The sequence below is a fragment of the Triticum aestivum genome, chromosome 4D (genome assembly GCF_018294505.1).
Source record: "Triticum aestivum cultivar Chinese Spring chromosome 4D, IWGSC CS RefSeq v2.1, whole genome shotgun sequence".
NCBI classification, from domain to species: Eukaryota; Viridiplantae; Streptophyta; class Magnoliopsida; order Poales; family Poaceae; genus Triticum; species Triticum aestivum.
In genome coordinates this window covers 423,738,389-423,752,130 of record NC_057805.1, presented here as the reverse complement: position 1 = coordinate 423,752,130, position 13,742 = coordinate 423,738,389, and the positions used below count along the sequence as shown (strand labels likewise).

At 45.0% G+C, this 13,742-nt stretch overlaps 2 protein-coding genes across 6 annotated transcripts; one reads left to right on the top strand and one right to left on the bottom strand.

The window, feature by feature from the left end:
* Nucleotides 1-746: 746 nt before the first annotated feature.
* Nucleotides 747-1,512, top strand: LOC123100173 (dirigent protein 9). Its single transcript, XM_044522140.1, has one exon. The coding sequence runs from the start codon at nt 756-758 to the stop codon at nt 1,359-1,361; it is 606 nt and encodes a 201-aa protein (XP_044378075.1). The 5' UTR covers nt 747-755; the 3' UTR covers nt 1,362-1,512.
* Nucleotides 1,513-5,148: 3,636 nt separating this feature from the next.
* On the bottom strand, nt 5,149-7,718 carry LOC123098332 (F-box protein At2g16450). Of its 5 annotated transcripts, XM_044520304.1 has the most exons (4): nt 7,521-7,718; nt 7,314-7,443; nt 6,025-6,525; nt 5,149-5,912 (listed from the first exon to the last, which is right to left on the bottom strand). In XM_044520304.1, the coding sequence occupies exons 2-4, from the start codon at nt 7,347-7,349 to the stop codon at nt 5,889-5,891; spliced, it is 561 nt and encodes a 186-aa protein (XP_044376239.1). In that variant the 5' UTR covers nt 7,350-7,443; nt 7,521-7,718; the 3' UTR covers nt 5,149-5,888. The 5 variants fall into 5 exon arrangements, with proteins under 5 accessions (XP_044376239.1, XP_044376236.1, XP_044376235.1 ...); XM_044520301.1 differs by having other exon boundaries at nt 5,149-6,560; XM_044520300.1 differs by having other exon boundaries at nt 5,149-6,525.
* Nucleotides 7,719-13,742: the final 6,024 nt, after the last annotated feature.

Here is a 13,742-nt window from a genome sequence, read left to right as displayed (position 1 = left end):
CAAAAAAGTGCTTCCTTTTTTGGTGAACATGTAACTGAAAATGAAATATAAATAAAAACATTGAACAAACAACAGGAAAAACTAAATTAGGAAACACAGGAAATAGAACAAAAAGCTAGACAACACGCAAAAAAGAGAACACAAACTAGACACAAGAAAACCATACAAAGAACTAGCGTCACACTAGACACGGGAAAGCTAGACAACAAGCAGCGCCCAGAAAAATCACATGTCATTAAAAGAACACTGGTCCAAAAGAACGAACAATAATAGAAGACAAAGACAATGGCCGGCCCAGCAAAAACAGGAAAACACATTAAGACTGGACGAGGGAATAAGATGGGCTAGGCTATAAATTGGATGATGTCACCCGACTGAGACTTTCTCAGTCGACTGATACTTAGACATACCCTTGTTGTAATTTGCCTTGTTATTTTTTTCGTTGTTCGTCTCGAGCCTTCTTTCTAGAAAACTCTGTGAGTCCTCGTGGCCATGGGTTATATTTTCTTTACCGAGCAAGATACGTTCTTGAAGTGTAAAAAGACCTTTTGAACCAAACATAGACAGTTGACAGGGAAACAGAGAACATTCAGCAACACCACCGCTAGACTTGGACCAACACCAACAGCTCAGTGTGAAATCTCATCAAGACTAAACCTTGACTCAGGCTCGATGGACTCCTAGCTCCCCCTATATATAGAGACGCTCTGTAGCTAGCCCCAACAGCAAAACCATCGAGAGACCGATCGATCAACATGGCTACAAACACCCGGTCCGCGAGCTTGCTGCTGCGCTTGACGATGGTGATCACCATTGTGCCGCACCTCCAGCTGTTCTCACTTGCAGCTGCAGCGCCGCCACGCAGCAACGAGACCAGAGACGGCGGCGGCGGCGGCAAGACGCTCAGCTTCACCCTGTACCAGCAAGAGACCATCAACAAGACCGGCTACATGGTCGTCGACGGCGTGGCGGGCGCCGGGGTCAGCCAGACCACCACGCCCTTCGGCACCGTCTACGTCTTCCGCGACAACCTGACGGTGCACGCCGACGGGGCCTCCGCGGTGGCCGGCGTGGCGGAGGGGACGTCCATCACGACCAGCCTCGACGGGCTGATGAGCCTGTCGCTGGCCAAGATCACGATCCACCACCGCGGCCACCGGGGCTCCGTGTCCGTCCTCGGGGGAACCCACAACACCAGGCCGTCTGACAACCCGGTGGTGGGCGGCACCGGTGACTTCGCGTACGCCTTGGGCTACGTCCGGTCGTCGCCGGTGGACCTGCGGGGATCGACGGTCACGTACAAGATGGAGCTCCAGTTGTACTGGCCCCCGTACGCCCCTTACGCTCCAACTCCGCAGTAGCCATCGCCTCCGGCCATTATACATGTATGTACGATGAACCACTGCCAACTCCGCAGTAGCCATCGTCCCCGACTCCCCGTTACATACATGCATGTACTATTAAACCACTGCCAGCAGATATACGGTTTAAAACGGAGCAGTAGCAGGTTCTCTGCTACTGCTTGATCTCTCGCTTTCCCCGTGCTTTTGTGGGAAATTGTTATTTCTATTATAAAAGCAATGTAAAGGGCTATACCATTTTACATAAAAAGAGATTCCTTGAAATGCATCGTCGATAATGACGCGTAGCCAAGCCCAAGGTGCCCGGCGGCCGCCTGGGCCATGGCACCTGATCTCTTCGTTGACTTTAGCGCCCTCGACACTACAAGTATAATAAGATACAGTCAGTAGAATATAAGGATTAAACTATCATATTTGTGCCGAGTTGGTTGAGAGAGAGAATAGAAGAGAGAAGGGAAGCGGGTTATAGATTAACAGCCGGCTGCAGCACGGACTCCAAGAAACATTGTAAGAGTGTACGATGGGCCATGCATTAATAAAGTAGTAGTACTTAGCAATTAGTTACTATACATGTTGGCTATTAGGTTGACTATATGTGACACGACAACTCTATATAGCCCGTTGTTGGCTATACTATTAAGAGCACGTACAACAGAGCTGAGTCAACGAGCTATAAGGAATAAACTAGTATATTTCTGCGTAGTTGGAGGAAAGAGAAGAGGAGAGAGAAGGTAAGCGGGCTCTTCATGAAGAGCCAGCTCTAGCACGTGCTCCTAGGCACTTTGTGAGAATGAAATATGGGCCACATAATAAAGAGTCAATTACACCAGTGGTGCCCGAACTTGGCGCAAACGGTCACTTTGGTGCTAGAACTTGCGGCATACATTGAACTGGTGCAAAAACTTGGCTCGGACATGCAAGTACGGTGCATATCACGTTTGGATACGAAATGATGCTGACTTGGCATGCCAGCATGGCATGGGGCCCACTGTCAATGATTGGAAGGCTGAGAGGAGGGTGTTGGCCTGTTTTTTGTTGTTGTTGCAAAAAACAACTTGAATTGGCATTTTATTTTATCGCCTCTATGAGAGGTGGGTCCCATATGTCAGTGCAGTGTGAAAATTAACGAAAAATAAAGCTCCCGTGTCTCGAACCCTTGACCCCGCCTTGCACACAGTAGGACGTAGTGACTCCACCTTCTAGTATTGACGTCACAAAATGGATAACTAATGTAGCAACAAAGACGCTCGTGGGGCTGAAATGGACTGTGATCAATGCAACCCATTTGCACCTGTTCTTTTTTTGTAAAAGGTATGTAACTTCTAATCTCAGTAATGAAAATAACGTTTAATTATTTGTGTGGTATAAATATTATACATACCAACTTAATAACTTACGTTTCATAATTGTTCACGTTTTATTTTAAAAATATTCATATATTTAAAATAATATTTATTAATTACAAAAATGTTTGGATAATTAATAACAATACAAATATTTTAACATTACAATTCCGAAATATTATTTTAATTATACAAATAATTCTGAAATTATACACACATGTTTATATTTCAATGTTTGTATAAATAAAAGTTCAAATTTAAATTTAAATTTCATATGAATATTCATTAGTGGCTAATATTTCAATTTTTTTTCTGAATATAAATCATCAGTGAAAATTATATTGCACGAATGTTTGTATTCATCATTTCATATAATTTAAATATAAGCTACAACTGTATTTTTTTTTTGTATCCATTTAATAAACATTTAATCTCCGTATTTACCAAACATTTTTATATAATATTCCCTCCGTAAAGAAATATAAGAGTGTTTGGATATTTCTTTACGAAGGGAGTACATGGGTGTATATTCAAATAATTTTATTTACTAATCATTGTTTGTATATAATATTTATAACACACGAATATTTGAACATTATTTTTATTAGTTACATTTTACATATGTATTAAAAAACTAGTGCGTGCAAAATGGGCCGCGCTATTTGTGGCTCATATAAGTCCCACATGCGTCCTCGTGATGGTTGCTCAAAAAAAAACATGCGTCCTCCTGATACTACATTAAAAATTATTATCAGAATTTGTTATTGCAACGTGAATGTTGGAGTGGCTTGGACGGCTAGCTATCCAGCAGTTGGTCTTGGGTTCGAGACCCGTGCGTGTTTGTTTCATTTCTATTTTCACGTAGTGACAAGCGGATCCCATGTGTCATAGAGTCAAAAGAAATGGCATCTGCCGCGTGTAGATAAGGGTTTTTTTGAGAAATAGAAAAAAGTTGAGGGGGGTTTCGCAAAAAAATAGGCCCCACACCACGCTGGCGCGCCAAGTCAGTGTCAATTTTGTATTCAAGTGCGATTAACACCGTATTTGCACGTCCGAGCCAAGTTTCTGCACCAGTTTAATGTATGCCACAAGTTCTAGCACCAAAGTGACCGTTTGTGCCAAGTTTAAGCACCATCGGTGTAATTGACTCTAATAAAAAAAGTAGTACACTCTTTTGATGTACTATTATACATGTTGGCTGTAGATGACATGGCACTGGTTTATAGCCAGCAGCTGGCTATACTATTAACCATGCTCTAACCATGCTCTGACACTGTAGCATATGCTCAGCCCGGGGCTTGCCCAGAGCCTGGCCTGATCCTGGCTACGCCACTCGGTCATTCTTAAATGCAAAGAGAGCGACTATTACCTAGGCGGCTGAAAAAAAAAACTGGTTCTATCAAATTGGCCGCAGCCTTTGAACAATGCAACCCCTTAAATGTGATATCTTCTGACGAATTTTACCCAATTTTATTATTTTCCACGAATTGGCAAGACCATAAGTCAGATTGATGTTGGCCAGCTAGTTCGGCCGACAATTCATACTCGTTAATTCTTGGTGTATCTAACAATGGCGCATGAGTAGTACGATGCGGCTAACCACATTTTTCTAGTAAAAACTGACAATTCCATAGAAATTGATCAGATTTTGGGCAGTATGATGCAGAATGGTGTTTTAAAATGATATGCTTTAGAGTAGGGTACAACGTACTGAAAGTGGTACACATAAATGACGTCAAGCTAAATACTCTTTCCGTTCCAGAATATAAGACGGTTTTTGACACTAGTGTAGTACCAAAAACCCTCTTATATTATATTATGGGACGGAGGACCCGGATATTGTCTTTGGAGGCCGAGCTCCATGGAGCTCGGTTTTAAAAATTTCGAATTTTGTCGAATTTCATATTTTCTACATTTCAAAAAATTCTGAAAAAAAACACACGTATACATGAAGGCATAACACACATGTGTATAAATTTTCAGGGCAAAATAGTTGAAACGAGGGCTGTGCAAAAAAGACAAATCTGGGGCTTTTTAACACATGATACTATTCATCCTCCCAGATCATGAATTTGTCTTTTTTGTACAGGTCGCATTTCAACATTTTTCATTCTGAAATTTTACACACATAGAAATAACATACTTGTTTACTTGCACAATTTTTCAGTTTTTTTTGAAACCGAAAAGTTTGAATTTTGATTTGTTTTCATAAAAAGGCCTCCATGGCTCCCGGGAGCCAAACGTCCGCTCTCACGGAGGAACCTCTTATATTATATTATGGGACAGAGGAAGTATGTGTTTCAACGCTAGATAGTCAAAACTTTCTCCTTTCTGAATCCAGTTTATCCTTTCACGGGAGCACGCCATGATTTCTTCCATTCAGACAGATGTCACAGAGCACACACTCTAGTATTTCCAAGAAATTCAGCATCTTCCCTGAGAAATTGCAGAGAGATGGCTAGGGCAGAATACATAGGGCTCCCAGCTTACATGCAGCTGCTGCTACAATCAGTTTACATGACGACAGAATAGAGCTAGCCTCATTAATATTTGGTACTCAAATGGAAAAGGTTCAAGAAAACAAAAAAATGGTCCTAGATTACAGTCCATAAATAGCAATTAACTTAGAAAAGAACTGCCTCTGCATTTTTTGACAGCATAAAGAGGTGTCACGCTCAAAAGCCAAACAAAGATGGTATCGACTACACGGTTAAAGCTGGGAGCTTTGAGTAGGATGCCACATAATGATAGTACTTGTTATTCAAAAAGCGGGAGCGGTGGTCTTCTGGTTGAATGTCAGTAAGTTCACCGGTGCTTATTTTGTACAAACGAATCTTGTCCTCCCGTTTGTCAAACAGGAAAATACCATCTCTCTCCAGGTCAAGAGAGACGACAGCATAGTCGCATTTCCAGTGGCGTGCATCATGCTGACGAAGGTTGTCCCTTCCGAATGCTTGGCTCATATTGAGGCGGTACTTGAGGCTCCACTCATAAGGCTCATCAGCATCAAGACTCCAAACAAGAATCGCACGAGCATCCTCCTCTGGCAATGCGTAGTGCAAGGCCCCCGAAGATTGGCCGAAGCAACATTGGCCAAACCTACCCATAAAAGCGCCGTCTTCATGCGGCAACTTAATAGTCCGAAGAGACGGCGGAATGCCAGAACTAGTTTCCTCCAAGCTCTTCAGTACCAGAATGTCATGCAAACCTGTGTGCACATACAATGCTCCATCTATAAACATGTGTAGTCGATAAACTTTTGTCTCAGAGAGCACTGATGTATCGTCCAGGAACCGGGTGTTAAGGTCAGACGAGAACACCTGAAGTTTGACGGGGCCAAATGCCCAATAGCGGGTACTCAGCCGTTGAAAGTTGAAGATATAGAACTTTGTCGACCATGATGGGTCATAATCGCTAGGAGGAGTATCAGGGAGCACCTTCCACTCTCGTGTTGCCAGATTGCACACGATGAAGCGGCAAATACCAAAAGGAGTACAGCTGCTCTTGTACTTACAAAGGACCAGGCCATTGCAAGAGTCCATCAGCTCTAACTGCTCATATTGTGGTAGGAAACTAAGAGCTTCATCAAATTCCTTATCATTGTGGGGCAGGCTAGCAAGCTTGATAGCAGAGTCATCGAAATCATTATCAAATTCATCATAACGGCGTTGATACAGAAGACCCATCGGAATTTTCAAAAGCTTCTTGCAGTAGTCTGGATTAGAGGAGAAGGCAAGCCAGGCCTTGCAGACACATTTGAAGCGGCAAAAAGACTTGAACGGCAGCCGGGAGAGGATCTCCACGACTAGATCATCAGTTAGCTTAGCAGCAAGAAAACCATTCTCAGTGTCCATCTCTATTGTAGTTTAATGAAAAGCAAAACTCATAATGTCAGGATAGACACGAAAGCAGTTTTTTAATCATGGAAACAAAAAAACTGTAACATAATTCAATCATCTGAAACTATGTTTTATTGGGGGATAAAGCAGTTGCTACACGAGTTAATCATTTTAATCCATTTCAAGTTCAGCTTTATTGGGATAGTGTAATCATAAACATTAGTATAGAGCAATAGAAACAACGAAATGATGGACATCGTGAAGAAAATTAAGTTCGATTCAGTACTAAAAGCAAAACTGAACAACCGCTTATAGATATGCAGGATTAGACCAAGAATTTGGTCACGACATAATGCTCTCTGTAAAGGATCTTTGCACGTAATCTACTTTCACACCTACAGATTTCTAGCCGTTTGGTTTTCTTGCAGCTTTCCATGCATTTAATAATCAATCTGTTCTTACTCATTTGTTTCAAGAGCTCTGCAGGTGTGTAGATACACTCACTCCAAACACGAATATCATAAAGAAGCAAGGAAGTCATGAATTAATTAACTCGATGCATAGCTGATTAATCAGTCAGAAGTCATAACAAACTGGAAGAAGGGCTAACTGCACATAGTACCTTCCATGTACCATGGGCTAATTACACACACTTGGAAACTCATGGATTAACTAACAATGAATTAATTGGATCGGAAGCACGCAAAGCTAATAGAATATCTTACTCTAAAGTGCAGCTATTAGTTAGGGTTTCGATGGATAAAAAAGACCTGTGCAGTGTTGAGTACGCACGGGGAAGACGGCATCAGAGCAGCACACCGGCCAAGAGAATCCGCTCGACCCGGCGAGGACGACGGAGAAGCAGAAGCCTACCTACCACCGGCCTCCCCCCTCTGGCCTCTGCAAATGTGGATGATGCTCTGCTCAGATCCAATTCATGGGCAGCAAATAGTACGAACAAGGGATTGTGTTCTCACCTTGCTGTGCCAGGCCCGGAGCAGAACATCAACCAGCAGGAGCCGCGAGATTTCAGCGAGCGGAGAAGCACGCTCCTCTCCCGCCGGTGTAAGGTGAGGGTGGAGAGCGAGGGCGTTTTCTGGGTGGGGGCGAAGTGAGGCCTCAGGACCGGGGAGAGAGTCAGATGCTACCATGGTCGAAGTTGCAATCAGATTTGATTGATTTTTTTCCAAGATAAACGGTGGATTTATTGATGATGCACACATCTAAGTCAACACCCACACACAAAAGTAGAAAGACACGAATATACAACACCAAAGTTATGCCTAAGCGAGAGAACAAAAAAAACTAACAAAAGCGATCGATAAACTACAACAATGACCATGTCTGCGTCAACCATCACTTGACATCACAAAGATCATGAGAAAAGTTCTTTAACAACAACACCTTCAGAAAGGGTACATCGGTCAACCGTCATCGTCACCGGATCCAACCACCAAAGTCAAGATCATAGGATTTCACCATGAAGAACAAGTCCGAGCATACCTGAGCAATGCCTGCAACAAGGTCACGACACAAAACATCGCCATTGCCAGGTATAATCAACTCGGGTCAGACATAGGGTTTTTGCCCCGGAGCTTGACACTGGGTACTCGAGAAGCACCACTATCGAAGTCAATCATGTTTTGTTTCCACTACTTTTCGCGACCCCAACAACTACAAACGTAGTAGAATCTTGATGTGGTGGTGTCACCGCCACTATTGCACAACCAACCCTCTGCATCAAAGTTGCCATCCATAGAATTCATCTCATCGTCGAATGCAAATTGGTCAGAGTGAGAGCTGCCAAAACCCACAAAGAAGCCTTCTTCCCGCAACGCCAGTGCGCCCCGTCGACAGTGGCCATCGGATCTGGAGAGAGGAACCCTCACGAAGACCCTTCGGTGGCCATCGCAATCCATCATTCGAGTGGTTGGTCGGTGCCACCACTATGAGGACGAGAAATGACCCTGTGTTGTCCGAATGGACCATCTAGCAGCTAACTGCCGAGCATAGGCGCACCAGACCTTGAAGACGGTGACCTCGTCGAGGACTCACGACTGGGAGAGGGCTGGCTCTGGTTGCGACTAAGGACCCACAACTAGGAGACGAAGGAGGCCAGGAACCCAACAGCCGACATTGGCCGCACCCCAGCCGTTGGAAGAGTCTGCAGCCCCATAGCCAAAAGTAGGGCAAGTCTCGGCTGCTACAGCTAGCCCGGAGCTCGAGTGAGGTGGGATCCGGCGAGGAGAGCCCTATTAGAGACATGCCCTAGAGGCAATCATGTGATGATGTTATTTCCTTACGTATTGATGAGTTATTTGTATTGTCTTAAACATCACTGATATGTATCAATAAGTATGTGACTTGTTTACGAGACTATATATTGTATGATGATTGGTCTAATGGTCCTTAATTGATAAGGTTATGCATACACTTATCCTTTGATTAGTATACGATTCGATTGGTGATTATGTTTCACAAGTTATGGACATAGATATGCTAACACGATAGTATGGACAAGGGATGGGGATCACCGAGACGAATAGACCCATTTTGACACACAACGAGATATTGTTATCTGTTACTCTCAAGTACAATGTATATGTCATGTACTATATGAAAGGATCGACACGGTCAACTAGAGGGGGGTAAATACGAGAATACATGTTTTTAAGCTTAATTACCAATTTTAGGGATTTGCAGATAAAGTAGGTTATCTAGATATGCATCTAGATGAACACAAACTATATGACGAGCAAGTTCAAAGCAAAGTAAGCTAGGCAACAGTCTAATTAGAAAGCCCACAAGCATGCAAAGCAAAGTGAAGTGCGGGAAAGGATTAACCACAAGTGAGTCAGGGATTTTATTCCAAAACTAGAAACGATCAGGACACGTATCTAACGGCCAAAAAGTGAGGATCCGTGAGAGGGCTGGGATGTGGTGCAGTTTTACTGTCCTAAATTCACACTTCCTTGGTGCAGTGCTAATCTTCGTTGGAGCGGTGCTAGAACCAAGGCTCCGGCACGCCACCAAGTGGCTCACTGTATTCTCCTCGAGTAACCCAATGGTTGAACCTTGAATCACTTGGTGTTGGTGATGAAGGTGACCACCTAACCTTTAAATACGTCTCTAGAGCACACCGCAAGCAAGGAAGGTTCCGGAGGAATCTCTAACCCCTAGGAACCCAAGCTCCAAGTAACAAGTTGTTGGTGTATAAATCGAGCGGGGGAACATAAATCATTTTGGTCAAGTTGTAGATTGGACCTTGTTCCCTCAATCCCCAAAGTATCAAAGCGGTGGAGGGATTGAGAGGAATGAGCAAAATGTTGGTTTGAAAATGGTGGCAGCTCTGAAGGCAAAGGGTTAGGGTTGGAGGTGAAAGAAGAGCTCTTATAGAGGTGCACCCACTTTGTGACTGTTGCCTACCGACAGACCTCATGCACACGGGGTGTTCAGAGAAAAAATCACTACCCCGTGTGCACAGGGCCCTGAGACCCTGTGGACACGGGATGTCAAGAGAGTTAAGCACTACCCCATGTGTATGAAGGTTAAAGTCCCCGTGCGCACGGAGGTCAAAGAGACTGTGCACGTGGGGTCTCCAGAGGCTAGGGCACTAGCCCGTGCACGTGGGGTGTCCAAAAGCTTGGGTTTCACCCCATGGACATAGTGAGATGATATTTATGAAGTTTAAGAGCATCTTTTGGTGGTAGGTGTAGGATACCTGATGTTTATGTTTTGAGTGTTCCCATGCCGTCTTTGAACCACCTTGACACTCTTGATTGTGTGATTGCCCTGCGACTCAAATAAAAAAAAACTCTGAGTCGCTAGAAAACCACGCCTTTGATCTTTTTGAAGTAGGGATCAAGCATTCTCCTCAATAATTCTCTGAGGAACAAATGACCTGATGTAAACCTTAACAATTGTCATTGGTTCCATTAACCATATTGTAATCACACCAAAATGTTGTGTGGCACACGACTGACAGTAGACGGCGGGCATCAAATCGACCTCCCCGGCCAACGACAAAGCTCGCCGGTCACCTACAAAGATTATCGGTCTTGTCGTGATAACAGTGCCACAAAGCTCGTCGGCGGGTGCTCTACGTCATCTCCGTTGTCCATCGGCTTCGTTTTGGAACAAACAAAGCAACTCCAGTGTTCTTTCAGCCATGGGATTGAGGCGATAGTGGCTGGGATATGTGCTGTTTACAGCGATGTTGGAGACCAACGGGCGGATCGAAGTGGGGTAGGAGGAGCGAAGGTTGTTGGGTGTCGACATGCCGGCGATGGAGGATGCGGGTGGACACCGAAGGCGATGAAGATTCGGTGAAAGCAGGGGGAGGGCTGGCCCGAGGTTGGGGAGGCCAAAATTTATCATGATAAGTGGCGCTGGTTGATTATATTCGAGGGACGGAGAAGTGGGAGCTTAAAAAAATCACTCCTCTAAGGTTGATAGGGATTGGCTAGGTCCGATTTAACTCCTCAAAAGTGGATTTTTAGTCCTTTAACTAGTTTTAAATCATCGGTTAGAGATGCTCTTACATGAACACCACCGGTTGACACAAACGATGCAACATGTAACAACATCACAGCGCCCACTCAATAGCTCCCTCTACCACAAACACTACATACCACCTGCACCAACTAATCATACAGACAAGTTTAACACAACCATAATCAACAACACACGACCATATTAAATGTCAGACCAGCCCAGGCGAAACACACGAGCCATCCATAATAAACTGCAACAAAATAAAAATATAACTCATGATTAAAGAATGGTGCAACAAGTCTTCACCTCACACTCTAGTTAGTTTGCAAGTTCATGATTTTGCCTGACGGACAGTATATCATCTGTTAGAGTTATAGTTATGATGTCTTTTGGCTTTCTGTATTTTGGCCTTTGGCCTCCCCTTGTACTTGTGTATATATATATATATATATATATATATATATATATATATATATATATATATATATATATATATGTTGGCTTTGGCCTTTAAATGATATTAAGTTGCACATACATAACATGGTATTAGAGCCCTAGGTTTTATTTCCTCCGCACGTGCAACTCGTGCTCCTCTCGATCCAATCTCTTGCACGGCCGCCGCCGGTGTCTCCTATTTCCTGCCGGCCCGTGTTTCTGCTTCTCCAGCTCCCGATTGAAGTGTCCGTCTGGTTGCAGCTGCAGTTGTTCGCCCCATCGCTGCAGTTTGTTCTACCTCGACCTCTACCATTGTGTCCCTGTCTGCGCATGAGATTGCACAACTCCGATGCCTTCTTGCTGCTTGGGATTCTTCACCAACAGGTTCTGCAGGTTCTGCGCCTGAGTTTTCTGGCACTGAGAGATCACCTTCTACTCATTCAGGTACATCCTCATGGATTCTTTATACTAGAGCATCTTTTCATATGACTTATAATTCTTCCCCTTTGACCTCCATTCAACCTGTTGAGTCTCCTGTTCGTGTCTTTACTACTAATGGTACTCCCCTCCCTGTCGCTAGTCGAAGCACTCTTGCTACATCTTCCTTTCACGTTCCCTCTGTTGCTCATGTTCCTCAACTTAGCATGCAACTCTTTTCAGGTAGTCAGATTGTTGACTCTGGATGTAGGGTCAATTTTGACTTTGATTCATGTTCTGTTCAGGATAGTCACACAGGCGCTCTGCTTGGTGCTGCCCCCCGACGCCATGATGGTCTGTGGGAGCTTGATTGGCTTCGTCTTCCCTCCGATGTCCCTGCCGTCACTCTCGCGGGCCCCGTTGCCGCATTTGCTAGCTCTTTTCAGCAGTGGCATCATCGTCTTGGCCATTTATGTGGTTCTCGTCTCTCGTCTTTAGTTCATCATGGTGTTATAGGGCGTGTCTCCGGTAATGCTTCGTTGGATTGTCTAGGTTGTAGGCTTGGTAAGCAGATTCAGCTACCTTATCCTCACAACCAGTCAATGTCCAAGCATCCTTTTGATCTCGTTCATTCAGATGTTTGGGGTCCGGCTCCCTTCGCTTCGAAAGGGGGTCATCGCTACTATATTCTCTTTATAGACGATTTTACTCGCTACACTTGGATCTATTTCATGTCTTCTCGTAGTGAGGTCTTATCTATATACAAAAAAATTGCCACCATGGTTCATACCCAGTTCTCCACTCCTATCTGTATTTTCCGTGCAGGCTCTGCTGGTGAGTACATCTCTCGTGCATTGCGAGGATTTCTTTCTGAACAGGGTACTCTTCCCCAATTCTCTTGCCCTGGTGCTCATGCTCAAAATGGTCTGGCTGAACGCAAGCACCATCACTGTCGGTGTTCTGGGAATGGGGGTCCCCAGACTTGCCCGCCTGCGGCCCACGGCGTGGCTCCACCAACGGCCCATCTTCACCAACAACCACTCAAGACCCTCGCGAGGCGGACGACACAAGACCTCCTTAGGGGCGGCCTCGTTAGGCTGGCTCGCAAGGAGCGGAGAGATCAAGGCGGAGGCGCACCTCGCGAGGTTCACATGACGTGAGCCGTGATGACCGAAGCCAGGCGGGCGCCAGCGGGCGCAGAGCACCAGTTTCCTCTTTAGTGCTAAAGAGGCACGCGCAGGCGAGGAGTCCCGAGGCATCAGGCAAAGGTTTCCATATCAGTGCAACGAGACCAAGACCGGCAGGACGGCAGGACGGAGGTCACAGCAGAGCCCACGACGGCGTCACTACCAGAGCCTTTGGCAGGCGAAGACCACCTTTAGTCAGGATAACTTGTACTAGTTGTCTCCCTTCAAAATTGGCCGTTGTGGGATCCCTTCCCGCCTAACATTTGGGAAGAGGACCAAGACCCTCTATAAATAGGACTAGCCACCACCCTAGCAGGGGGATTGGACTCATTCCACCAGGACGGATCATTCAGATCATCCTCAACCACACAAGCTTACCAAGCTCAAGAACACCTCTCCTCAGGAGGCTGTTCTTCCCTTGTACTTGTTCATCCTCAGCCTACAAGGCAATCCACCACACCACACTGGAGTAGGGTATTACACCACATCGGTGGCCCGAACCAGTATAAACTCTTGTGTCCCTTGTTCTTTGGGTTCGGCAAGTTAGGCCTTGAGATCGTTGAGAGTGTGAGCTAGGGGAAGAGAGATCTTCGTGCGCAACCCAGTGTTCAAACTTCAAGGGTTTGCCGGAACCCGCCGTAGTCCGACATTTGGCGCGCCAGGTAG

What these genes read in the sequence shown, in the direction of transcription:
- LOC123100173 (XM_044522140.1), top strand. Translation starts at nt 756, where the DNA reads ATGGCTACAAACACCCGGTCCGCGAGCTTGCTGCTGCGCTTGACGATG.
- LOC123098332 (XM_044520300.1), bottom strand. Translation starts at nt 7,349, where the DNA reads ATGCCGTCTTCCCCGTGCGTACTCAACACTGCACAG. An exon ending in GCGTACTCAACACTGCACAG is followed by an intron (nt 6,526 to 7,313) that starts GTCTTTTTTATC and finishes CTTGCTGCTAAG; the next exon opens with CTAACTGATGATCTAGTCGT.